This window comes from Lepidothrix coronata, unplaced genomic scaffold (assembly GCF_001604755.1).
Source record: "Lepidothrix coronata isolate B3197 unplaced genomic scaffold, Lepidothrix_coronata-1.0 Scaffold169, whole genome shotgun sequence".
In the NCBI taxonomy this organism is placed as follows: domain Eukaryota; kingdom Metazoa; phylum Chordata; class Aves; order Passeriformes; family Pipridae; genus Lepidothrix; species Lepidothrix coronata.
This window is the reverse complement of record NW_016690349.1, coordinates 1,359,321-1,385,542: the sequence shown is the minus strand read 5'-3', so window position 1 is coordinate 1,385,542 and position 26,222 is coordinate 1,359,321. Positions and strand designations below refer to the sequence as shown.

At 41.0% G+C, this 26,222-nt stretch overlaps 1 protein-coding gene and 1 long non-coding RNA gene across 3 annotated transcripts in view; one reads left to right on the top strand and one right to left on the bottom strand.

Annotated features, from left to right (window-relative positions):
- The window catches only part of LOC108504595, a 30,363-nt gene extending 23,417 nt beyond the window's left edge, over window positions 1-6,946 (top strand). For both annotated transcript variants that reach the window (XR_001877178.1, XR_001877177.1), the window contains one exon: window positions 6,832-6,946. This is a non-coding gene — a long non-coding RNA (uncharacterized LOC108504595). The remainder of the gene's footprint in view (window positions 1-6,831) is intronic.
- A 1,038-nt stretch (window positions 6,947-7,984) lies between these two features.
- The window catches only part of SYNE3 (spectrin repeat containing nuclear envelope family member 3), a 67,076-nt gene continuing 48,838 nt past the window's right edge, over window positions 7,985-26,222 (bottom strand). Inside the window, exon 18 of the mRNA XM_017829839.1 lies at window positions 7,985-18,895. Coding sequence (XP_017685328.1) covers window positions 18,698-18,895 — 198 coding nt within the window. The 3' untranslated portion in view covers window positions 7,985-18,697. The remainder of the gene's footprint in view (window positions 18,896-26,222) is intronic.

Sequence of the window (26,222 nt, the reverse complement as noted above, 5' to 3'; positions counted from 1 at the left end):
CACTGGAGACAGTTTTGGAAGGCAAATGGGTATAACTGCTGGTTATAAGGATCCTTTGGGTATGGGTTAGTTCTGCCAAACATCTGATGGAGACCAGCCCAACAGGTTCCCTGCCAGCCTGCCTGCCAGTGGGGCCAGGGCCAGCTGCTGTGCAGCTTCTGGCTCCTCTGCAGGGGATTGGGCATTCCCCTACGCCAGGAGCACATTTTCCCCCACTAGCTGCCGAAAGAGAGCTGGAGAGCCAAACACAGCAAGACAGCGACAACATGAAAGATCAGTTTGGAATTTCTTACCATGAGCAATGTGATTCCTGATTGAAAGGATTATTAAAAATTATCTCTAGACATGATTATTAGCAGCAGGCATTTGGCTTTTCTGCTGAGTGCTGAGGAAAAAAGCTGAGGCTGGGACAGCAGATCCCTGGCATGGCTGTGCCCCTCCAGGCTGATGGTTACGTCCAGGCTAAATCCTGACTGCCTGAGATGCTGCTTCCTCCACCCTTGCAAAACCCAGTGCTGCTTCAGGGCATGGAGCTGGGGCACAAATTTGGTCAGACCCATAGGCAGGTCTGACCATGGAGTCCTGTTTTTCCCCTTTTGCACATCAGCTCCCCAAAGTCTCACCACACCTTAGCTGCAGGGAGTGGATGGGAGGTGGCACCAGCAACCCCTGGCAGTGCCATGCAGTTCCCATGCCCAGTGGGGCACCTGAGACTGTGCCTTCACTCTGCCCCTGAGCACTGTCTCTCTTGGGTCTCTTGCAAGTCAAGTACCCACAGGTGGTCATAGAAAACATCGAGTCTCCCCCAGTTTCTCTCCACTTTTGTGAGCTAGATTGCTGAAGTGAGAAATCACTATTGCATTGTGAAATCAAGGAAAGCCAAGGGGAGTTCTAGCAGTGATTTTCTGTGGAGAACAGGATTTGCCCCTGGTTCCCCCTGTGACCAGAGGACACCCATGACACAAATGGAGGCAGAATGGAAATCCCAGCCCCATCCACTGCCTCCACAGAAGGTGTGTTGTGGCATCAGGCTGTTACCTCTGTGCCACCCTCCCACTGGGCCAGCCCTGTGCTCAGTGTTGTGTATAGCCCCATCCTTCCTGCCCCCTCCCACTCCTCTCCCACTCCCACTTCTTCTCCCTGCCATGTTTTAGCTCTTACCCCTGGCACAGTATTTCCATCTGCAGCTCAGCCCACTTTCCCCTTCCCTTTCTTAGAAAGCTGCCACTTCATTTGTCATTTACCCTTTTTGTTTTCCATACATAAATTACATTATTCTTTGCTTTTAACCTTGCTAATGCATCTTTCCTTTATTTTATTTTCCTTGTTTTGGCCTTGGGCAGGTTGGGTTTTGAATGATTTTTGGTTTTCTTTGAATTTGATTTTAGTTTTATGGGACCGAATTGCCACTCTGTGTAAATTGAGTGATAATACCAAAGCAGTCAGTCACGTTTCTCACCATCTTCCCATTTTTTGAAGAGTAGCAAGCATAGCTGAGACAGGGAGGAGCTTACAATGGTTTTACTTACTAATCTTTTGCCTAATGTCTATATTCACCAAGACAAACCTGACACTACAAATGTTGCTGATCATGGGTATCATGATATACATATATATACATATATATATATACATGTAGGCATGCAAAAAAAGGTCTGTTGCATAGATATAGTTGCACCAGTAAAAGCATAATTCTGTCTTAGTTCTCCAATGGAAAAATAAATTGTTAAAAATACACAGTTTTGCCGGTGTTTACCAAGTCTTCTCACTGAATATTTTGCCAGTATTGTATAAAAAAAAATACACTCAGCATTGTGGGCATGCTGTAAAGTGTTTTATCTGCTGTAGATGTGAAAGTGTGAGCAAAAAAGAAATACAATCGTCAATTACTTCATCCCTAGTGAGCTGTGATGGTAATGTTGAAAGTAATAATGTAGCAGTATTAGCAGTATTTGGCTCATTCAGCCCTCAGGCAAGCGCACTTGGCTTGCTTTGCACAACTGAGGAGCTGTGAATCCTTCTCCAGAGGCTGGAAGCCAGGCTGTTAATGCTCAGCTGTACCTGCTCTTCCCCAGCCCTTTCTCAGTTCATACCCCAGAGTGCCCACATGGGTTAGGTGAGGTGAGGTGAGTGTGTTCACAATCCCTTGAAGAGGAGGGAGAAGAAAGTAGTTGCGTGTGTCTTCTTCACTGCTGCACTGGCTCAGAGAAAGGTATGTCAGGGCATGATGCATTAGGAGAAAGCTGATGCTGGCTCTTGCAAGTGCCAGGGGCTGCTGGTGGAGGGCTTGGTGCAGCTCCTTTTATAGATTTCAGACTGGTAGCAAGGTAAAGTGCTCCTTTGGAGTCTTGCTCCTTCCCTTGCCTTCTCTCCAATCCTCTCTGCTCCAGCATAGCCCCTTAATTAGTGTGGAGGTGAACATTTTCCTTCTTCAGCTGTAGCTCTTGATCAGATGTCTACAGAAAACAATTTTTAGAAGTTTGCACCATTTCCATCTTCTGCATTGTATCACTTTATGAAGAAACACAGAACCTAGTGCAGAATGAAAACCCTCCAGTGGGTACCAACGTGACCCATAGAGTAAACACAAACCCTGCCAGCTGCCATAGAGTGAATTAATTCCTGCTGCAGCTTCAGTGACATCCTTGGAATTACTCAGGGTGGAAATCTAATGCTTACAGCCACATAACCAATTGGCTGTTTGTGAGGACGTGTTACTAATTACAATTACTGAATGTTAACAGCATTACAGAAATATTGAGATTGCCTTATATATAAAAATATTTTTGTAGCAGCTAAAATCATAATTGAACATACTAATTTCAATTTAAAAGCAGAAGCCAAGGGTCTGTAAGTTTGTCGTGAGGCCTCTTGTGGTCTAATGCAAATGAGGTGGGGGCTGTTGGCACTTGGAAAATAACAGATGAAGAAGAAACGTAACTGCTAGTCCTGACCTGTCAGAGCTGCTCCTTTATGCACCATGTCCAACTTCCCCTTACACTTCCAAGTTATCTACAGCAAATTTTCTTCCAAACTAAACAAAATCAGAGGCTTTTAGGAACTTAGAAATGTCTGCTTAATTTCAGTGTCGATAAGCTCCTGCTCCAACTCATTCTTAATGTATCAAAATTAAATGTTTTAAGCATATTTATCTAGTTGCTATGGCTTTGCCTGGTGTGTCAGACACTTTATCCATCAAATATGACAATTGAATAATATTTTTACTTTTAGATATGGATCACAGATCCTTCTCATCATACTATTCCCTTCCCCCCCTTTCCCGAGTTTTGAACTCACTGGAAAATCTGTTCCATAATACGGTGGGTAAATGAATTACAGTCACAGATGGCCTCTGGAGATTTCATACATGCTGCAATTCATTTGTTCAGGAATGGGGGGGGGGAAAGAGGGACCCTTGTCTTGTGAGGCTATTATCAGACACAGCAGATCAGACACTGTAATGCTGCCTTTCACTCTGATTCGACCCATTTCCTAAGCTTTTATGACTCGGCATTTACTATTCCTGGACTTGAAATTTTTTTAAAAAGAACGTCAAAATCCTCAGTGAAAATGATGGAATGCAAGGAACTATGTCCATTAGAAGTTACAATTTATTTTTACAGTCCTGAGTGAAACTATTGTGTGCCATTGTAGGGAGATGCTCAAGAACAGCAATGTAAAGCTCCGGCAGTAGTGTTTCAGCTGTAATTAGCAAAAAGAACTTAATACACAGATGACTGTTGAGAATTAGTCAAACCTTGCAGTGGGCCTTGAGATCTTCGGGAGGAAAATGCTAGAAAAATAAGAAACATAATGTAGAAAGTGGTACATGATTTTACTGCTTGGGTGTCTTGTTCAGCATAAGTTATAAAGCCTATTTGCAGGCAAGCGTTAGGATCCAGCCTCAAGACTCACTTTTGCCTCTGAATTCGAGCCAGTGATTATGGGAGAAAGGGATGGGATGGTTGATGCATCAGCCATCAGGGAAAAATTCATCCTGCAATAAATGCAGAGAATTCACCTCAAGAGTGGATCAGACAAACTCATTTCTGTTTGTGCAATGATATAAAAAGTATTACTAGGTGGTCAAATGTAGCATGGTGATTTAACTATCTGCACTCACACACCATGACTCCATTGCAGGGTCAAGCTTCAACAGACTGAAAGAGGGAACATTCATATTGTCTTAATATTTACTCTGCTCTCGTGAGACCTCAGCTGGACTGCTGTGTCCAGCTCCGGGACCTCAGCATAAGAAGGACATGGACCTGCTGGAATGAGTCCAGAGGAGGGACACAAAGTTGATCAAGAGAACTGAAGCATGTCTCCTATGAAGACAGCCTGAGAATGTTGGGGTTGTTCAGCCTGGAGAAGAGAAAGCTCTGAGGATACCTTAGTGCACCTTCCAGTACTTAAAAGGGCCTTATAAAAAGGAGGGAGAGGGACTTTTTACATGGGTAGTTAGTGATAAGATAATGGGTAATGGTTTTAAATGGAACGAGAGTAGATTAGATATTAGGAAAAGATTCTTTACTGTGAGAGTGGTGAGGCACTGGAACAAGTTGCCCAGAGAAGTTGTGGATGTCCTGTTCCTGGAAGTGTTCAAAGATGGTTGGATGGGGCTTTCAGCAACCTGGTCTAATGGAAGGTGCCCCTGCCCATGGCAGGGGGGTTGGAACTAGGTGATCTTTAAAAGTGCCTTCCAACCCAAACCATTCTATGATTCTATGAGTGTTTAGCCCTTTCTGAGTGACATTTCACACATTTTGTCTGCAATTAGGCTTCACAGCTAAAGTAGCCCATTGGGTGCCGTAATGAAGGTATTTGTCCAAACATCAGATAAACCAGCCAACACCACAATTCGAGTGGAACGGTATCACTCAAGACACTCTGTGCCAGCGTGTGCTTTGGATTGGAAAGAAACTGCTCAAAACCTTTGTCCAGCATGTCCACAGGTCACCTGAGGGGAGAGTTCATGTCCCAAGGAGGCTCCTGACCTCCTCCTCACCTCTGCCCTGTGGATGGAGGTCACTGTGTGGAGCTGGGTCACCTACATCCTTCTGGGGCAGCACCTGCTGCCAGAGATGCTGAGTGCCCATGGGAATGCTTTCACTCATCCACCTCAGTGGGAGTTTAGGGAATCAGGAGGTTAAAATGTCAGCTGAATCCTCCCAGAGCTGTTCTCCCCCTCCCTGTAAAGGAGAGGTAATTAAACAGACTTGTTGCCCTGTGGTTTAATGGATGGCTCTGGCTGCAGTGCTTGGGGACCCTCTGACAGGGCGCTGTGAAAGGGCAAAGGGGGACTAATAGCTGCTGTGTTTTCCAGCAGCCCCAGCCAGAGATAGCTCTCTATATAGCTGACAAGAAGTCAATGTCTGCTCCCTGTCTCTGTTTGCACTTCATCGAGTTATCTCCTCGCAAGCAAAGAAATCCCAGCTGATTGAACAGCACATTCATCATCTGGATTTCCCCCGTATCTTTTCCTGTATCAATGGTGCCATAAAAAGCCCACCAGAAAAGTCAATGGAAATCTGCTCTATCTTCCATTAAAAGCTTTTGCAGAGATCTGAAGTAAAGAAAAAAAAAAACAAACCAAACCCAAAACTTCTTTTTTCCCTCCTTGAAACGTCGATCAAGGAACATTAAACAAAAAGATTAGTTTTGCTCTTACTTGTTTGTAAAACAAAAAGCATGAAATATTTAGCAGTATTGTAATGAAAACCAGATGGGAATAATGCCGGCTTTCAAGGCCTCTGGTAACCACCTCCTTTTCATGCCGCGGCAGCAGCAGGATGAGGCAGGCAGCCCATTAGGACAATTTATGAACTGGACTTCCACAGAGGGAGTTCTAGCAAGAGGTCCACAGCTCATACAGAGCAACTCTGATAACATCTGTTAGGGTTATTCATTGAAGAGGATTATATTTCAATCCCTCTTAATACTACGAGTGCTACAGTAAAACCGGATGAGCCTTCAGTTTCATTTGCTTCAGCAATATGTGTTTATCAGAGCATTTTTCTGAATTTGGAAACCTAGGTTGCATTCATGGCATGTCACAGAATGAAATTTAGAAAGCTTGAAATATTAACCTAGAAAAAACCTCAGTCCCTGCTTTTAATTCCTCATGGCCGTAATGCTCAGCTTCTTTGTGCAGCATCAACAGAGCATCAGCCTTTTTCCACAGAAAGCCACTCCCCATTAACTCTCCAGGGGTGAGATTGATTTTATTTAAATAGTTCTCACTCGCTAACCTTGCTCCATCCTTTATTTAAGACTTTGCTAATGATGTATTTTTTTCCCTTTAATTTACCTAAGCATATAATGAACACTCACATCCGAAATGACCTCATTATACCGGCAAGGACTTTCGTGTGGATACGATTTAGTGCACAGGCATAAGGCAGAGGAGAATTCTCTAAATGGAGAGGTTTTAAACATTCTAAAAAATCCCTGTTGACTACAAGCCAGATTCTTACTGCTGTAAATTGACTTAGTTCCAACAGCTTCAATGAAGCTGCACTGATTTACTCCACTTGAGGGTCTTACTCTATTATTCTTATTTATTGAACTTGCCACCTTTTGCTGCTACAACCTAAACTTCCATCCTCTAGCAGCAGGGTTGCTATCTAAAACAGGTGTTCCTCCAATAATATATGACTTAAGAGATTTATAACTGCCTGGAGTATTTCATTGTCCTCTAAAAGTGTTTATAATAATTCTTGTTGACTGTCCCAGCTCCCACCAATCAGCTGTAGATTTGTTTACACACTAATCCTGGTCAACAAAATATTCATTCTCCATACAAACATGAGCTGTTTTATCTGTTTGTAGGCACTTTTCCTCCCCACTGGATGAAGGACTTTCCTGGTCTCTGTACAGTGTTTAGGACAAAATGAAGCCCAAATTTTTTCGCTGGTTCCAGAAGAACCCTGATGTACACAAAGCAGCCCACTTTCTGGCTCCACAAAAAATAAACTGAAATATGAAAAAATGCATTGCAGAGGAAAAATAAAAACCTGTAAGAACAGAAATTTCCTCTGTGCATCAATCGTAGCCCTAATGGGAACGCAACTGTCCCACTATGACAGTCTGCTGTTCCTACAGCCCTGGGCTTGTTTTGCCCCATTCTCTTCTGGGAGGGATTTGGGCTGCTGCTCTGACCTTGACACAGCTATGATCAGCTGAAGTGTCTGCATTTGTACTTTTGGGGGCTTAGCAGGACACAGCTCATAGGAAAGCACAAGATCACATGGTCCAAATACTGGAGAGAAGTCAAAGACCTGGATAAAGCTCAGTGTGTTCATAAAAACAACAGGGAACTCAGCCCACAGGTTCACCAAAAAATTGTAGAGGTTTTATACTTGTCCAGAAATAACTGCCTGTGGAGCCCTTTGATGTCAGGGATCCTGGCAGTCTCTGTCTCATAAAGATTCAGGAAAAAACCCAACAATTACCTGGATGTTAATGCGAGTTGTGCATCTGTACATACATGCTGCAGTGATTACTCTTAAGAGAAATCAGCAGTGCTTATGCTGATACACTGCTTGTTTGCTACATGTGATTGGTGTTAACTTCAAAACTGAGGGTCTCAAAAAACCTCCTGTTTGTCTTAACAGGTTTGAAATTAGCAGGTTTGGAATTGAGGAGAATCCCACAGAGAGTGTCACAGACCAATGCCATAAGAAATCATACTGAATCATAATATGATTTAGCAAATTCACATTTTCTTTGAGTCCAGCAAAATTCTATTTAAATGACTGAAGGAAAAGCTGACATTTTCTATTAAATCTCAAAGGACTAGAGTGAAGTAGGTACATTGAGTACAACTATCTTCCAGTTTTACCTGAGCACAAGTGCAGACAGCAGAAAATTTTATCCTTGCTTCACTTATTCTGGCTATTTCTAGGTCAGTCCAAATATCCTGATGGTAAGAAATAAGCACAGCAAAAATGCGCAACCACCCCCCAGAATAATTTCAAATTCCTTAAAAAGAAATGCACATGTGTTTATTTACTGCATTATAACTGCAACATTGAATACAACTATGTTTTCATTTCAAAAAAGGACACATGCAATAAAATACTCTGATTTTATAATCTGATTCAACATAGTTCATTGGTAACAGTGGAGCATCATAGAACAGTCACAAGGCTAGGGCTTGGGGTGATGAATTTCCAGTCTCTTTATCCTACTTGCAAACAGCAAAGTCACATCACATTTTATTTGTCATCGAGGGATAAACTTTTGGAATAGTGTGGCCAGATCACAGAAGGTTCCAGCTGCCCCTTAACTCCTGGACGACTCTTGAAGAATCAGATTTTTTACTTGAGAAAATATTATGCTTTGACAAGGACAAGGAATAGACAGTATTTTCCAGGCAGAGAGCAGAAATCCTTCCATGTTATACCACAGCTGAGGTACAAAGCAAGGGCCTCTGCTTCACAGGTGCAAAGAAGCCAAGGGTGTGAGTTACTTTAACTATGGCTCTGAAGAAGGAAATCAGGCCATTTTCTGCAATATTTCACCACAGCTTTCTATTATGTTCATCTGCACATGGGGCTTCAATCAATTTAATCTGGCATTTCAGCTATGGATTAAATCCAGAATAAACAGGAGTGCACAGCTCAGAAAAAAACACAAAAAGTTGTCCTGAAGCACTCAAAACATCGCCTCTTAGCTAGTTAAAAGGCCCTGTTCTTCACTAGAAAAGGTCCTTTTTCTCTCACAGCTATTCACACATCATAGGCTCTTATTTTTAATGTTTCCCATGAAATTCCATGGCACTAATTTTGAAATAAGGTTATAAACAGTGTGAAAAAACTATAGAATCAGGGTCCAAAATAGTACAATTTTTAACGTAAATTCTCCTGACTTTCAGTGAAGACTTTTTAGGAAGTGTCATGTAACGCTGTCCAGCCTTCAAAACAATGACCTGATTTCTTTCCATACATCTCATGTGGCATAACACTAAGGATGACTTAGCTCTAACAATTTACATAAAAAATAAAGTCAGTCTTTATGCAGCTGCATTTTTACAGAACTTCATAGAGTCAGTATACAGAAGCTTACAGCTTTTTGAGCTAATTCTAGCAAATAGGAAGATATATATGAAAAAAAAGAGTTCCAACAGTACATGGAAATCTGTAGAGTAAAATATATATCTATATATCCTTTCCCAACACAAACAATAGGCAGTTTAGAAAAATATGATTGTTACAGTCTTTCTGAATCAGAAAAGAAAGGATTTAAAAAATAAGTTCAGCTTTTCACAAAGCCATATTTTTAATAAGAAAATAGACTGGTCCACATTTCCCTGAATAAGCCAGAAAGGTTAAAGAAAGGTCCAAGCAAGACAAGGAGTCTGACTTGGACTTGATATCAGCTGTGATAACATGCACATGTACAGAGGCAGCTGCTTGGCTCCAGTATTGTTTATCTTAGAAATGAGCCTAATTTATCACAATTGTATTTAAAAATCATAAATAACATGACAAAAGTAGAGCTGGTCCCTGCAAGGCAAATAATTATATTCATACAAGCAAAAAGTGACATCAATCCAGTTATTTTCTTGTGACAGTTAAAAGGTATTTTGTACCCAACTGTTACATTACACAGCACATGTATAAACACAGATTATTATTGCAGACTCTGCTATCAGCTACTATACATAAACAAGAAGAGATGTTCATGCTGTAATTGCCTCTAAGGTTTTTGGTCTACTTGAATATTAACATTTACAAGAAGCTGAGGTGGAGACCTGAATTCAAGCCAGGATTTCAACATGCGAAATGACAGGGTTCACAGGAAGGTTTCTGATCCTCCCCATCACTGACATTTGGAAGTGGATAGGAGCTCTGAAGAATTTTAAAACCATTCATAACATGAGTTTCTCTTGTGAACAGCCTTTGGTTTTCCCTCTGCCCAGAGGCGGGTGATCTAACATGGGACAGACTGGTGCAATTCAGATCCACATCAATAAACCTCCTGTTAGGGAGGATTCAAATTTTAATTTCAGGCCACTTCTAAAAGAAGGTGGCAAAATGAACCTCATTTGTATTTGGTGATTTTTAAATTAAAAGCAGAGAACACTTTGATTACAGAAATTTCAGGCTGTTCTTAATAACTTTTTAATATTTCAGTTAGAACTTCTTATTAGTTCTGTTCAATGTGAGAGCAAATCCCTTCATTTTGTTGTAATTTTTGTGAAACATATGGGATATTTACTCACCCTATATGGGAGTCTTAGCACATTTCTTTAAACTTTCTTCTAGCTTGAAACTAAACAAAAGCACAAAAACTGATGGAAACAAGATTGATGGAGTGTTGGTGAAGAGATCCAAAACTGTTTATAATCTAGCCTTGTGAATTAAATTGGGCCTGAGACAGCCAGCTGCTCTAAAAAGTGAGGACAGGCCCTCTGTAGGAACACTGTGCATTGGTTATATTGCTAGTAAACAACAATGCAGCTTCTGGGTCTCCCACCACTTTTCAATGTCAGTGGAGAGTTGTGTCTTACAAAAGGCAATGGCAGAAAAAATGCAACACCTGCGTTATTGCTTGTGTAATTGCTTCACAGTGGTCCAGTACAGTCAAGTAAACAAATGAGAAGAAGGTATGTTGCTGGAAGGGAAGCTCTGATGCTGGGCAGATGGAGTGTGCCTTCCTGGAATCACCTGATAAACTTACTTAACACAAATTAAAAGTTAAAAAAAAGTGGAAGGAGTTACACTGATCAAAGAGAAAACATCTGCTGAGGCAAATATTACCATCAGGGTCTTGGAGCGAGACAAAGGTGTGTCTTTCACCTCCCAGTCGAGCCCATGTACAAAATGGAGGCTGACACCTGAGGACAGACACACAGCACATGCAACATCCAAATACCTTCAGGAACAGCCAGTGCTCAAGCAGTGCCTCCCAGGTCAAATTCTTACAGGGTGTGATCTGGAAAGGTGATGGGAAAATCATCTTGGGTGCATTTTGCCCTAGAGACTGAAACCCAAACTCAGAGCTTATTAAAGCTCATTAAAACATATACCTCTAAACTCTTTCAGCTTCCCTTTAAGACACAGTTTCTCTTAAAAGCTGCACTTGAAAGTTAGATTGAAGTGGAATGTCACCTTTCTTTAGGTAGAACAATAATTATGCTCCCCATTACATACATATATACACATATACATACATACATACATATATATTTCATAGCAATGGAAAGTACTGTACAGAGGCGTTCTTTCATACCTGTAGTGAAACAAAGTCTGTGCTGTTCAATGCTTACTAGACCTGACAAAAGAAATAATTTGATTTTGAAGGTGGGATTCACCTCAGGAGAAATAACAGCTCCTACCCCTGAATTCTAGTGGAAGGCCTCCCGGCAAAGCACTGGTGAGGGCGGGTCAGTTCCCAGCCCCTCAAAATTCACCTCTGCCTTTTAACATACAGCTTTTGATGGAGGAAAAAGGAGCTAAAATAAATGGTTTGCTATAGGGCTTGATAAATGAGTTGTGAAATCAGTTTGTTAAAAGCGCCCATTTTAGTTTTCTATTTTTTTTCTTTTATTTTCCCAGCTCAAAAAAAGGGTCCTGGCTTATTTAGGGTGTATGACAACAACATTCAAACAATCCTGGCAGCTGAAGGGCACAGACCCTGGAGCACTCAGCCTGGCCCAGTAGCACATGTGAGCACGTACACTGGCAGTGACAATGTGAGGATAATAGAGCTGAAACTGAAACACTGGCCCTCTGCACTGATTAAGGGGCAATTTTCTGCACTCAGTAATTGGATTACACATCAAAACCTGCTTAGAGAGGAGAAAAGGGTCTGGGAAGGCTATGAACAATGCTAATAGCAAGGCTTTCTTTATTAATTGTTTGTTAAGCAACATCCTCACACTCCTGTCTGCAGATGTGAATATTAAGGGCAGTTCCTGAGCCAAAACAGAAGGCAGATGAAGGCAGGACATGGCCAGGAGACTTGGAAGAGATGGTTGGCCAGGACCAGAGTCCTCTCAGGTAGTGATGAAGGCTGTTTTGACACAGGGGGCAGCAGAAACAGGCAGAGCATCTGCAGGATGAATTGCAATGGGGGAAAATTTTATTGAAATTAAATTTATTGAAATTAAATTTATTGAAACCAGACCAGATTTTTTGCTCTAGGTATTCAGGAAGAACTGCCACTGGAAACACTTAAGAGAAATGATCTAGAATCATAAGAGGAATGATCTAGGTAGTGGAAGAACTGTAATAGGAAAAAAACTATAAAAGACTGGTATAATTTACTTTGTGAAGGAGACAAAGCCAAGTCTCCTCTGTTCTCATAAAAGAAGGAAAGTCAAAGTATGGCCTGGAGAGGGTAGTGCTGGTCTCTCTGCTTCCTTAGATTCAACACAAAGGGGTCAAAGAAGGAAAATCATACCATGCACACCCCCCAAACAAAAAGTTTTTGATTCAAAACCAATTCAGAGATTACCTTTTCCACAGAACTGTTTACTGTTATAAACAGCTTTGAAGTCAGAAAACCACTAGCATTCAGCAAGGCACTGAACAGGCTCACCCACGAAATTCAGAAGACTAAAGACAACACCTGACATTTACCTGCAAAGGAACAGAAAAACTCCCACTTCCGCTCTACAATGAATTTCTATCTCCTAAGGATTGAAGAGAGACCATCATGACTCGTTTTCCATCTACAATAGCATTTCCTGTATCTTTTCCTGGAGCATCAGGGCCCACTACCTACCATTAACCTGTCACTGAGGGCTTTAATTTAGCAGTTTATTCTGTATTTAAGGAAAAGAAAAAGCTACTTCCAGAGCTCAAATCTCAGCTAGAGTGAATCACCCTGAGGGGAGCCTCCTTCCACAGTCAAGGACATGAAACTGAATAGTGCTGATGGCCACTGTCAGAATTTTGTCTGGCAAAGCAGAATGGCAAGCCCTCGTTCCCGTGTCATTATTCCTGGGCTGCTCTCATTATGCCAAATGTACAAGTTTCTCTCTGCCTTTTGAAGACCTAATGTCTCCTGCTGCTTCCACTGGGATGCAGTACATTAACCTGAGCAGTTTCATCTTACCCACGCTTTACTGGGAGGAGGGTGGTTAGCTCATGGTACAATGAGGTAAAATCTGGCAGTTGCTGAAGCAGGTTAGAGAACAGAGGTGCCAGTTAGGGTACTGTTTGAATTGGTATATTCCTGATATATATTGCTTTGTTTCCAGATCTACTGATAACTCTCTTGTAGACACATAATCATATTTTAAATTGGGTAGACAAGAGATAATAAAAAAATCAACTGTATGACAGATTATTCCATCCTGCTTTGTTGTTTGGTTTTGGGGTTTTTTTCAATGCTACATTGAAGAATCTTTGGTTTGTTTTGTTTTACCATGGAACAAATGCAACATGAACCCACAATTCTTAAACAGACATGTACAAATCAGAATGCCTTCTGTCTAAAACATGCCACACAGTTACCCAACATCTACAACTTAACTGTTTATATTCCAGTATAATCAATAGATATCTTTCTTTAAATATGGCAAAAGTAACGAGAGTGGTTTCTGAATGAATCGTGTTGTCTGTAACAGAAATATTATCTTTGGTATTTTAATAAACTGCTTTCTGAGAGTTGCCAAACATTGACAGATCAACTAATGCAATAAACTTGTAATGGCTCAGAGCAGGTCAATGATCTGAGAACTGCTAAGAATATCCTCAACAGCCCCCAGCAACTCTGGAAGAAGCTGATATAGTTGGTTTGGTACACAAGTTCAGCTGCAGACTAGCAAATGATACTGGGTACATATCCTATGACTTGAAAGACAGATATGATGCCTGGCAAAGATATATTTATTGGGGGTGTTATACCAGAATTTCTTGAAAGGCAAAACTATTTCTTCAGTTTCCTATGGTGGACAATTTAATTTCAGTCTGTAATCTTTAGTTATTCCAAAAGGCTTTGTTTGCTCTGGGAACCTCTGTCACACAGCAGTTTTCATTTGTTTTTGAACAAAAGAGGAAATATACTCTCTTGTCGACACAAGTTAAAAGAATTCTTGTACATGAACTGACCCTTCAAATCTCTTTATTGCTAATGAGATGTGTATGCACACACATCAAAGTAAAACATTCCCTATTTAATACTGAAGAGGAGATCAGATGGAGCAAACTCCTGAGGTCCTAGAGCAACTAAAGAGAACATACTATTTCTTCTGACATGCAGAGATTACCATCTGTCTATCTAGTGATGGCCATTTTTTGGAGACATTTCTTCTCTCTGAGGTCTTCAACTATTCCAACAAAAGGGATTAAGGAGAAGTGTAAAGCCATTCTGAAAGCTCTTAAAATTATTCAGTGATCATTAGACGGTTTTATTAGTTAGGCTAGTAGCTTTATTTGCAGCCTCAAATGTTTGAGTTTTGTAAGTATTTCAGTCACTACAAATAAGGTAGCACTTGGTAGAAATCATGACTGCTCTGGAGATTCAGTGCTAGCAGAGGAACACAATATTTATAATGTGTGTGCTTAGAACTGAACATGTTTTTCATACAGAGATTTCTGAAGAGGGTATATATAAATAATATTTAATAACACTTAAATTGCTAGCTGGAATTAGAAAAAGGGCTGTTAATAGACATGTAGCACAACAGCAATTTTCTACCTCAGTGTATTGCTGTCATGGAAAATTCTGTTGAAAGCACCTGGCTTCAAAATCAATTACAATGTACAAATTAGGCTGGTTTTCTTGCCAAAAGTTGTGTTTGAAGTGTGCCTTTGGGGCTGTGCAGAATTCTTATGGCAATGCATGGGCAATGGAGTGCAGGATTTTGCCTTCAACACTGAAGGGTCATTAATATGGTCAATCAAGTACCGGGTCAAACAGTGCAGGCAAAAGAGCTGGGAGAGATGTGTAAGGGCTCTGCTCTGTGAACAGACTGGGTATCTGCATGGAGAACAGGCTACGTGGCCTGAACAAAGTGCACAAACAATTTACAACCTCAAATATATTCGATATATTTTAGAGTATTTTAGTACCCTTTAACAGTGGTTGGATCTGGATTAGGGTAAAGGAGTGCAAGTCCTCAGTTTTGGATGCTTATCTATTTGTGCATCCCAGGTTTTGGCAAGGGATGTCTTAAGGCAGTGGCCCCAGTCTGAACCTGAGCTATAACACCCCTCAGTTACGTCTGGATGTCAGAGATGTATGAGCTGGGGATTTTATAGGCTCAAAAGTGAGAGTATAACTACCAAATCATCTGTGAGCAAAGATAAAGAACTGTGCTCAAGATTTTCAGGACTGATTTGGAAACAGTATGATTTAGATTGTGTTTTGAGGAATCTGAGATTTGTACAGTTTCCTGGAAGCCGGACTGGGCAGTTTGTTTTCATTATTCCAATTACCAACTTGATTAATATTTACATACACTTCCAGGAATAAGTATGACAAACTTTTCAGAAAAAAAAATCACAAGAGAATAAAAAAGAAAATAAATTTTGCATTTACATTTCAAGCGTATTTTTGTGATTTTTTTTTTTTACTTCTTTCTTAGAAAAATCTCACACCTGCCTTGGACAGGTAAGGTCAATGACATTATGAAAGAATTAAATTGTTTTCAGTGACATGAACATTAAAGTCCTGTGCTTTGGAGAGTTTTCATGGCAAAGAAGTAGAAATATTCATCACTTATGTGAGATATTTAGATAACTTAATTTAATGAGAATGGATTGACTGAGATTTAAAGCAAAAACTTCCAAGGTTACAGACAGGGGACCTACAGAATAAATTGATTGCAATCCCAGCAGCAAAAGTGTGTTTCTAATTTAGTTTTGTTTTTTGTTGTGTTTTTTTTTAACCTGCCACAACACTGAAACATCAAGGTGGTGATGCAGTTGTTCTCTTATGATCCTCTGTGCAGAAGTTTTTCCCCCCAGTTGCACACTCCTGTGGTGTCAAATGCATTTGTGAACCCATACAAATCACCCAGATCAGAAAGGCTGGGCAGAAAGAAACCTGATGTGAGATTTTGTGCTTTCATAGAAAAAACTTTTCTATCTCCCTACTGATTTCCACTTGCAGCTTTATTACTCCTCATTATTTTTACTTTCTCACTGGTATTTTGCTTTCATCACCTGGAACAGCTCAGCAAGACCCAGAGAAGTGCAATGTAGCCACGTCACAAAAAAGTGTGTGCACACTTACACGTATCCACAACCACACAGAGCTGGTTTTGTTACTGCCCCTCTTCCCCCACGCTTCTTTTCTGCTGGAGGATTTAATTTGAAATGGAGATGTGTATCATGATTAGCTCCTTGCTGGGCAGCCACAAGGTTTCTTCCCTCAGGGCTGATGGCACTTGCACAGATAATCAGAGGAGAGGAAGAGGTATGTGTTCTGCCACCAGAAAGAACAGTTGCAAAGAAAGAATTAATTTGCCCCATCCTCTGACAAATTATAGCTCCTCTACAACTGGCTCCGTCATGAAAGAAATCATAGGCCCTCCTTTACTTCCTGATGTCAATGTCTTATTGCTCAGCAGACATCCACACTCCTCATCTTTCTGCCTCCAGTCCCCTTCTGCCTGCTCTGAGAGCTCTTCTGATATCTCCTGACAGTCAGGTTTTAATCCACATCAGCTCAGCTCCTCCTCATTGTGTTCTTGTGCTCTGACTGATTACCTTCTCCATCTCCTTTAACTTCCACTCTCCTTTATATTTTTAGCAGAATTTTGGCATTTTAATCCAACATTAGTAAACCCAGTGTAGTCAGAAGCATTATTAGGAACACAGTGACAGGGTCCTGGCCGTGGAAGAGTCTACTTAGAACACTGGTAATGTCCCTGTTACTTGCCCAATTTTAAATCTTACTGAAGAAAAGCTGTGTAATATGCAACAGTATCAATACCGTAGCAGGGAGAGGGAACCAAAAAAGATTCTGAGATTTTTCCTCCACAGAGCCTTTATTTTTGTCCTCTGTGTTAATTGTGACTTCTTTTCTTAGATTTTATAAATTGTTGCACGCCTCTCTTCTCTATGTTTAGCAGCTCCACTTTCACATTGCCTGTTCTCTCTCATTCTGTGCCCATAATGAGCTCCTTGCTGCTCCACCTCCCTATTTTACCCAAGTTTGCTTCTTTAGCAAAACTTTAATGGTTTTGTTAAATAAGTGGCTGCCTCCTTCAGTCTCTCAGCTACTACATAATTTAGCTGCACAACAGCTTTTATATTATTTTGGAACTTGCTTGGAAAAAACACAGAATACCCCATACTGATACTCAGAAGACAAGTTCTTCCTGCAACATAGCGGGGAGGCTGTTAAATTTTTTTTTTTTCCCATGATTACTACTGTGGCTAAAAACATGAGACAATAAGGGTTAGTTCTCAAAAATGGCACACATTTTTAGAAATTACTTTTTCTTTCAGGAATCAACTAGTTAAAACACCACTAAGAATGGCTTCATCATAATAAAGTGAGAATTGCTTTTACATTAAAAGGCAATGTTAAAAGGTACATTCAAAAATTTGATAAATCAGGCATAAGGTTAGGTAAATAAATGACAAGTTTTCATAATTTTAGAGTTTAGACCATATGGAAATTTACACTTGACTCTCTTTGATACAATCAGTTTACATCATTTCAATAAACCATTCATATAAAAGCATCCTAGAAAAGATTCATGTTTCCAGGGTGGTATTATTAAAGTACTTCTGACTTTTGCTTTGCTGACACTGAGCCAGGCTGCGTCCCACTGTTCAGGCTTTATGATGCATTACTAAATGCCTCTTTATAAAGTAAAAAACTCCAACAAACCAAACCACAAAACCCCACAAACAACAGAAAAAAACCCATTGCTTTTTATATGCAAGATAGCTGATACAAGGTTTTGTTCAGTGCTCACAAATTTGTTCAGAAAATGATGACCTGATTTTAAAAGTTCTCCTGCTAAAGAGATGCTAAAAAAATATATTCTTTTTTCTCAGCTTTCTTCCTACTGTATTCTACCTCTCCTGATTCAGGTGGGCTAGAGAACACAGTAATTGGAAAAGAAAAAAAATTAAAACAAGAGGAGGTCCACCCCCACTCCAACTGAAGTCAGTAGCAACATTTCCATTAGCTTCTGAACTCCCTGTATCTAGATACTGAAAAAGCAGCTCAAGATTTCAAATAGAATAGTCCAAATCTTTCTTGGGCTGAATGTCAACCACTGTTTTCAAACCTGATTCTACTGTGCCTGCTTTCCAGTTTGCACTGTGATGCATGCACACATGTTCCCATACTTGCTCTGACTTCAGTTGTAAACAACAAGAATCCAATATTAAAAATCGCCCATAAAACCCCACAACAAAACCATCCTTCAGTATTGCTTGCTGAAAGATGGCAGAAACAGAAACATCGCAGGATTATCCTTAAAACAGTGGATGAGTGCATGATGGGTGTTAGTTTGACCACAGATATGCATTTATACATATATGTACATACATACACATACACAGTCCCTATATACATATTATAAATATAATAATAAAATATTGTAAAAATATTAATTTTGCTCAAATACCTGATTAAATTGGACTAATGTTGCACCTATGTGACCTATCCAGCTGATATGACGGCTCTGTTAGAAGCCCTAAAACCTACGATAGTTGCAATTGTTAAAAACAAAGAGCCTGTATTTCTGCCAGTCACCTCGTGCCATGCCAAGAAGTTAGGTTGGGGGGGGGCCCTCGTATCTCAGCATCAGCTTGAAGGACCGAGCGAAGTTGTTGGCCAGTGTGCAGCTGTGGGTCTCTTCTGCCAGCGGCAGGAGGAAGGCCAGGAGCAGGAGGAGCAAGAGGAGGAGTTGCAATGGTAGTGCTGCCCAGCATACTCGGTGCAGGTATGAGCACACGCCTCCAGAGCGCTTCTGAAAGACACAAACCAAAGAGAACTCAAAGAAATGAAGTACTGGGGACACCCATTTCAATTACATCAAACTGCTGGGTAGAAGGTTAGAACAACCCTTGTCCTTGCCCTAGGATCCAGCCTGGGTGCTTGGCACGCAGAAGCTGGCTGAGGCTGGTAGTTAAATTATGCCTTTCAGGAAAATATTTCACTATCTTCAAGAATTCACTGTGGCACACCGTTGTCTTCTAGAAGGAAAACACTGCTGACCCTTCGAGAAGAAAACAATTGCTTCCAAGTCCATTTTCCAGTTCCAAAGTGGTGGTTACAAATGCTCATGCCCAAGCATGGTTCCTTCCCAGCCAGCATACGGCACAGAAGTTCGGCTTTAATTATTCTCCAGTCTGTAAAATGAGAATGCTGATGCCTGGAAGAGAGAAGCCAGCCTTCTGCTCTCTGTCAGCAGCAAGGAGCTTCTTTGGCAGCTCATCCAGCTCATAATCATCTCCCCAGCTGCAACATGCTCTGAATCCTGGCTTTGGAATCTACAAGGTTGGAGGTCAGAAAAAAGGCCCTGTAGTGCAGCCTGACTCAGTACCTCTTATACCTTACTAGGCCTATCTTAAAATTTTGTATGATGCAAAATAGTGAAAGAAACACAACACTGACAGTGAAGAAGACAATAAAGTCACATCTACTGATGTGCACTCATGGGAGGGCCACACAAAGAAGTCCCATTACACTTCCTTTATGCTGGTGCAAATCTAGAGTAGCTCAATTAATCTCATGAATCTAATGTGGATTAGCATGACCAGGAGATAACAAATTTGGGGCTACAGAATTCAGAAAAATTTAATTCAGAAGGGAGATTTCCACTGGCAAGATTCCTGGGTAACTCCTGACAACAAGCTACACCACATGAGTTTCCCCCCCCCAAAAAAGGTCAAGTCAATTATCTGTAAGGGAATCCTGAAGATGAGAGCTCAATAACCCATTCATTTCATCAAACAAGGAATTAAACTCTGAACATAAATGCAGCCTTTAATGCAGCTACAACATTAGGTACCAGCCTACGTCACAAATATCAGCACAAAAATTCCACTGAAGTGAGACCCACATTTTCCACAAAAGGGAGTGAATTTGTTGCGTTCAAGACACAAGCAATGTCAGTGCTGCAGCAAAATTAGGGCTTCTGGCCCCTATGGGACTCTTAGCAGGCAATGCCTTTCCCACTACAGCACCACCATGGATAGTCCATGGTGAACATAGCAGAGAAGATAAGGAGGAGATTGATGATAGAAAAAAGTAATTATGCCTTTTGCTATTTTTAATGATCTCTTCTACTGCTTTCTAAATTACTCAGTCCCTTCTAGTGCTATATAAATGCTTACAGAATTAATTATGAAGACAAATATATAGCTGCAGTTACACATCATGAGACAGTTGTGCTGCAAAATCCTTCTGTTGTAGTTGGTTTGCTTCCATTATACCAAATGGCTGATGAGATTTAATTATTGTGTCAGGCAGATGCAGAGGCAGCAGAGCAACAGCTGCTTGCTCTACCATTTCTGGCCCACGATATCTGGGTTGTAATTTGCTCGTTGAGGCCAATGAAAACTCAGATCCCCAACACTGGAACTGTCAGTGGGTAAAGTGTACATGCCAGGATGTGAGACTGACTTTGAGCACCACTGGGCAAGCTCCCTGGGTACGGTGATCATTTACTCACAAAATCAAAGCTTCACCAACCTGTCTAGCAGGAGTCCTCTGTTACTACTTTAACCTGTTCTTGAAGTATCAGGCATAAGTAGCTGTATGAATGAGACTTTCCCTTCTCTACTTCTGGAGTCCAGACCTGACATCCTTTATCTTCCTTGGATTTCATTAGCCTATAGGCTGAAAGATCCTGCAGGGATTCTTTGTTTACAGTCAACACTAAATCTGTTACGCATGAGGGCAGCAGCCACAACTCTTGGTTCCACCTGTCTGGGCTTGTCTCTGTAATACCACAAAACAGCCACTCCTTGGTGCAGTCAGTGTAAACCAATGGACTGTCATCGACAGCTCTGTTTTCATTGACCATTTCTCATTCTTAATTCTTCACTGCATCCATAATATACAGCCATATGACAAATACAGTTATCATAGCACCCCATCTATAAGGAAAAAGACCCTTTCCAAGCTCTAGAAGCTATGAACAAGTTTTTTTGTACATATTATCAGGTGTAGTTCTGTCAGTGGAAGATCAGATTTGAGTTACCTCTACCTTAGGACTATTCAAATCATGCTCTCTATTATACCACTAAGGCACAGTGAGTCTTAATGCTGATGTTGTTAAAGGATAGGATCCTGTGACTGACTGCTCAATGGTTCATTATGACTGGAAGTCTCAAAAATGTTTGTGCAATGTGGAAATTAGAAGTCCATCACACACTGATACAGTTGTGAGGACTACCAGTCTTCCTAGCAGCACCTACAACTTTTGTTTTACTGCTGTCAATCCTTTAGCATTGGTTTTGAAAGCTACTTTAATCTGAAACTATTATTTAATTGCCAGACCAGCTGCAACACCTCTCTTCCCAATTATCTCTTTGTGTCTATGAACTGATGGGAAATGTCGACTGATCCAGTTGTGCCTTGTCTCTTTTCCTGCCACAGCCCAGGGAGCAGATATGGTCACTCAGGTCTTGTCACTGGTTTCTTGTGGTGACCACACTGCCAGTTAGCCACTAACATTTTTTCTACCCCAATTCTTTTACCAATACAGCATTTGATTCAGAGCATGTCACTTACTCTGCCTGGATTTCTATAGCAAAGACTACTAATGCAATTCTAAGAAACAGGAGGAGATTGAAAAGCTATTTAAGTGCCTTGCTTTTAGATATACTGGAAGGACCTGTAAAATAGTATTGCTTTTCACAGCTCATCCTCCAGAAAGAATTAATGTCAAATGGCTTTATTAACAAGCTATTGTTTGCTCTCCTTGGAGCTTTCTGCAGTGGAAGATACTTATGCTAACCATAGCAGATCCTCGCATGAGAAAAACCTGTGGAGGGACATTTACCTTGGGGCAGAACTTCAGAGAAGGAGAAATATTTTATCTTTGTCTGCTGCTTTTCTCCCACCTGCTTGCTGAGTTTATAGGCATTTGTGTTTGGTGAACTTTTGTCTTTTTTGCCCAGCTTCTCTGTTTTGTTTGATCACACAGGAAGGTCAGAATCTTGTATTTCTGACTCCATTTGTTGTCATGGGAATGACTCAGTTATCACAAACATGGTATTATGATGTCTCTGCAGGACTGAAAATGAGGCACATAGGAGCAGTGAGGGTTTGGTGCTTTCAGCAAATTTGCAATAATAAACCCTTAATATATAAGGGCCCCAACCTACACACACTGAAATGCATAGGAGATTTATCATTAACTTTAGTGTCTGCAGCAGGATTATGCACAGAGACAACTAAATATAGTCAGGATTGGGAACTACTTGTCCATGGAGTTCAGTAGATATCTTACAAATGGATTCATTACTTATATGCCCTGGTTGCTGTGACGTGAAACCTACATTAGTTCTTGCTTTGTGCTTGCTGGAACAACTGGTGATATCTTTTTGTTGTGGTATTAAAACAAGTGCTAAAGGATAAAAAATTTTGAAGGAGACGCAGTGACTTTTAACAGGAACAAGAATACAGCTGGAAAAAGCAGGGCAGATTTGGGGTACTGACTCCCCCTGTGTGAAAAAAGCAGCCGTTCAATTTTACTTAGTTAAGGTATTTTTTTAGGTCAGTGACATGAAAAAGAGATGCTTTCAGGTTGTGGTGACCTGACACTATGGCACCAACAGAAAATTCAGGAAAGGAAGGTTCAAACCTTTGCTCTCCTGGGCTCAAAGTGATCAGGGGCCTGGAATCAGGACCAGACTCCCAACCCTTTAGCACATCATTCTGCATTAGAAAAGGCCAGTCTAACACAGTTCCACCTTTGCAAGAGACAGTTTGAATATTTAATTTGCATAGGAGATCGAGGGTCAGAATGGTAACCCTTGATACACCATGGAATTTCCCTTCCTGAATCAGTCCAGCTACTGGCATCGGTACAGTTACTACCCAGCACCCACAGTGCTTGCAGTGCATATGTCAGACCTAGGCTCCACAAAATATTCTGAAATCAAATCTTCCTCTGAGAAAAACTGGCAAAGCTCCAGTGAAGTCAACAGAACTTTAATTTCCACCATCTTAGAATAACAGCTGGAATACCTAGGTACTGAGCCAAAGTGTCAGAGACATTTTTGAAACACACATGGAAAAGGAATAGGTTAGCATTTAAAAAGAAAATATACTTTTAAAGTTCACCATCAAGAATAAATGTCCTCCCCCTTCTCCCTCAAAATACCAGGACAAGCAAGGACTGTCAAGGGGTGGAGGGCTGTGTTTTGTGTAATGCTAAATGCATGCTTGTTACCAAATGAACTGCGCTGGCTGTGAACATTCACATTTGTACTTGATTCATGTTGGGGCATTTGAATGACAAGCATCGGTTTAGATCTAGGGAGTCCTCAGAACTTAAATCTGTTTGCAGTTAATAACTCCTCACCAAACACACCGTGAAAAATCACTTGGATGGGAAACAGCAGAAAAGCACTTTAGAACTTGCTCCATAATATTCCTGTGTAAGTTGCTGAAGTGTTTTACTAAAAATCAGTGCTCTCCCAAGTTTGCTATTGACCATGTTCCAGGGTATAAGAAAACACACAGTTAATCTAGCTATTTGAGGGAGCAGAGCAATATAGCATCTTACACCAAGCTCATTAGTGGGGTTTTGCTGCTGCTTGTATGTCACCAGTGTGCCTGACAAAAATCATACCTGCACCACTGACTCAGTGATCCAGCAGAGAAAAAATATTTAGTCTGGGTTTATTCCTCTGACCTCAGAGCATTTCCTGAAAAATGCACTGCTGCCTGAAAACTCCTGCTCTCCCCAGGGATAGAGACCAAGGCTCTAGTGTCCTACAGACACTATACAGACACCAACAGCCATTCCGCTTCATGCCAGTGCTGTATCCCAGCCCAAGTATCCTCTATTCTACAGCAACAGGCAGAGATGTATAGGTACTAAAGCAAGGATAGACAGTCTCTCCTTAATATTCTCAGCTTCCAGCTACTTTCAGCTCAGGCAGTTTCCTGAACCTGATGCAGTTTGTGCATCTATTTAACGCTCAGGGAATCTTTCTTCAAGATACTTGTCCAGTTTCCCCTTGAACCTACACAAACCTACACAGGCCCTGTGCTTCTGCCACTTGAGATCCCACTGGATGCTTATTCAGTTGTCATTCACAGAGGGAGAGTATTGCCCAGAAGAAGAGATCAGTTCCAGGGAGATCACAGGCTGCTCTCAAACCAAAGCAAATTGGGTTTTTACCTCTGTGTGAGATAATTTGGAGTGGGCTCCTCATCAGTTCTCAACTCAGAGTCATGAGTTGATAAACAACATATTGCAAATCCCAACTGGTCTTTTCAAGGGGGAAATAATTTGAGGGAGTTGGATACTACTGTCACCACAAAACTGAGCATCCAACATGCTCTTGGGCAAAGCACAGTCCCATAAACCACAGCAGGAACTAAGAGATGGATACTGTTGATCAGAGGTTCTACGGCCTTTGCAAAAGGACAGTGAGCCACTGCATTCAGAAATGAATTTTCCTAAATGCAAACACTGCCCAGGTTAGGCAACCAGCAGTGAAGAATAAGTAAGGAATAATAAGTGGGGCCTCACTGAGTCCTGTGCTTATCATTCTCCATCTCATAAAGAGCTACCAAAATAAATGTGCTGAAGGGAGGTTAACTGTGGTCATACAAGCAATTTTAGCTCTGACATTTTCTATCTTCAGACTGCTTGACTTCACAACCTTAACATTCCTTTCGATTCTGAAGAGCTAAGCGTATGTACGTAAATAAGTAAGTATATAAGCAAATTAAAGACTTTGTTTTCTTTCTCAGGAGGGATTCTGGGGTCCTTCAACACGTCTGGATGATAAGCTAGAAGCTTTGGTGAAGGCTTCATTTAAAAAACAGAAAACAAGAAGAGCCAGCAGTTTGTATCTGAGGTTTCAGCAGTCACATACAGCAGATATTTCAAAATTTCTGCTGCAAAGTCACTTAGACCTAATTACTGTGCCATATGCTACTGTGACACAAGCAGGTTTATAAAGGTTAGCTTCTGTGTGCATATACAACATGACACATTTTTAGGAGAAGCATGTCATAGGACAAGTTGTTTAAGTAGCAGTGATTTCTATAATTTCTATAATTTCTCCTCTAAGCAAGGAGAAAAGGTCCTTCGTTTGGTCCTGTGTTTAGCACATAAACAGTTGTTGAGGTCTAACTCCAGCTGGCAACTAAATACCACAGAGCCACTTACTCTGCCCCCCTTCCCTCATCCAGAGAAAAAGGGAGGAGAATTGAAAAAAAGGTAAAACCTGTGGGTTGGGATGTCATGTCATGTCAAATAAGAACAGTTTAATAATCTAAATAAAATAATAATAAAATCTATAATAATAATATAACTTTAATGAAAAGAGAGACAACAGAAAAAAATAAAACCCAAGTAAGAGAAGTGATGCACAACACAGTTGTTTCTCACCCACCGCCTTATGCCCAGCCCGTCCCCCAGCAGCGATTGACTCCTCCCAGCCACCTCCTCCATTTTAAATACTGAGAATGATACTCTATGGCATGGAATATCCCTTTGCAATATCCCCATTTGCAAAAGGTCCACAACAGGGTAAGAGGGTTTTAAACCAGTTGTACTAGTTTGGGCTGCGATAGAGTTAAAAGGGCAGCTTGTATGAGGCTATGAACTGGATTTGTGCTGAAAACAGTATTGGTAGCACACCCATGTTTTAGTTCTCGCTGGGCAGTGAGTACACAGAGCCAAGGCTTTTTCTGCCTCTCACCTCACCCCACCAGCGAGGGGGCTAGGGGTGCAGAAGGAGTTGGGAGGGGGCACAGCCTAGACAGCTGACCCCAACTGACTCAAGGGATTCTCCATACAATAGGACCTTGTGCTCAGCAGTAAAAAGGGAGTTTTATTAGGTCTATCCTTGCCCTGGTTGGGTATCAATTTGCTGGTGATGAGCCATTGGGATTTTTTTGTATCACTTGTTTACTTTGTTTCCTTCTTTTAATTATTAAGCTGCCTTTATCTCAACCCTAGAATTTTCTCACTTTTACCTTTCCAAATCTCCCCCATCTCACGACAGGGGCTAAAGTGAGGGGCTGAGCTGCTCATTGAATTTAATTGAATTCAAATAAAAACACAGGAGTACTCCACCAGTTTTTAATATACTCATAAG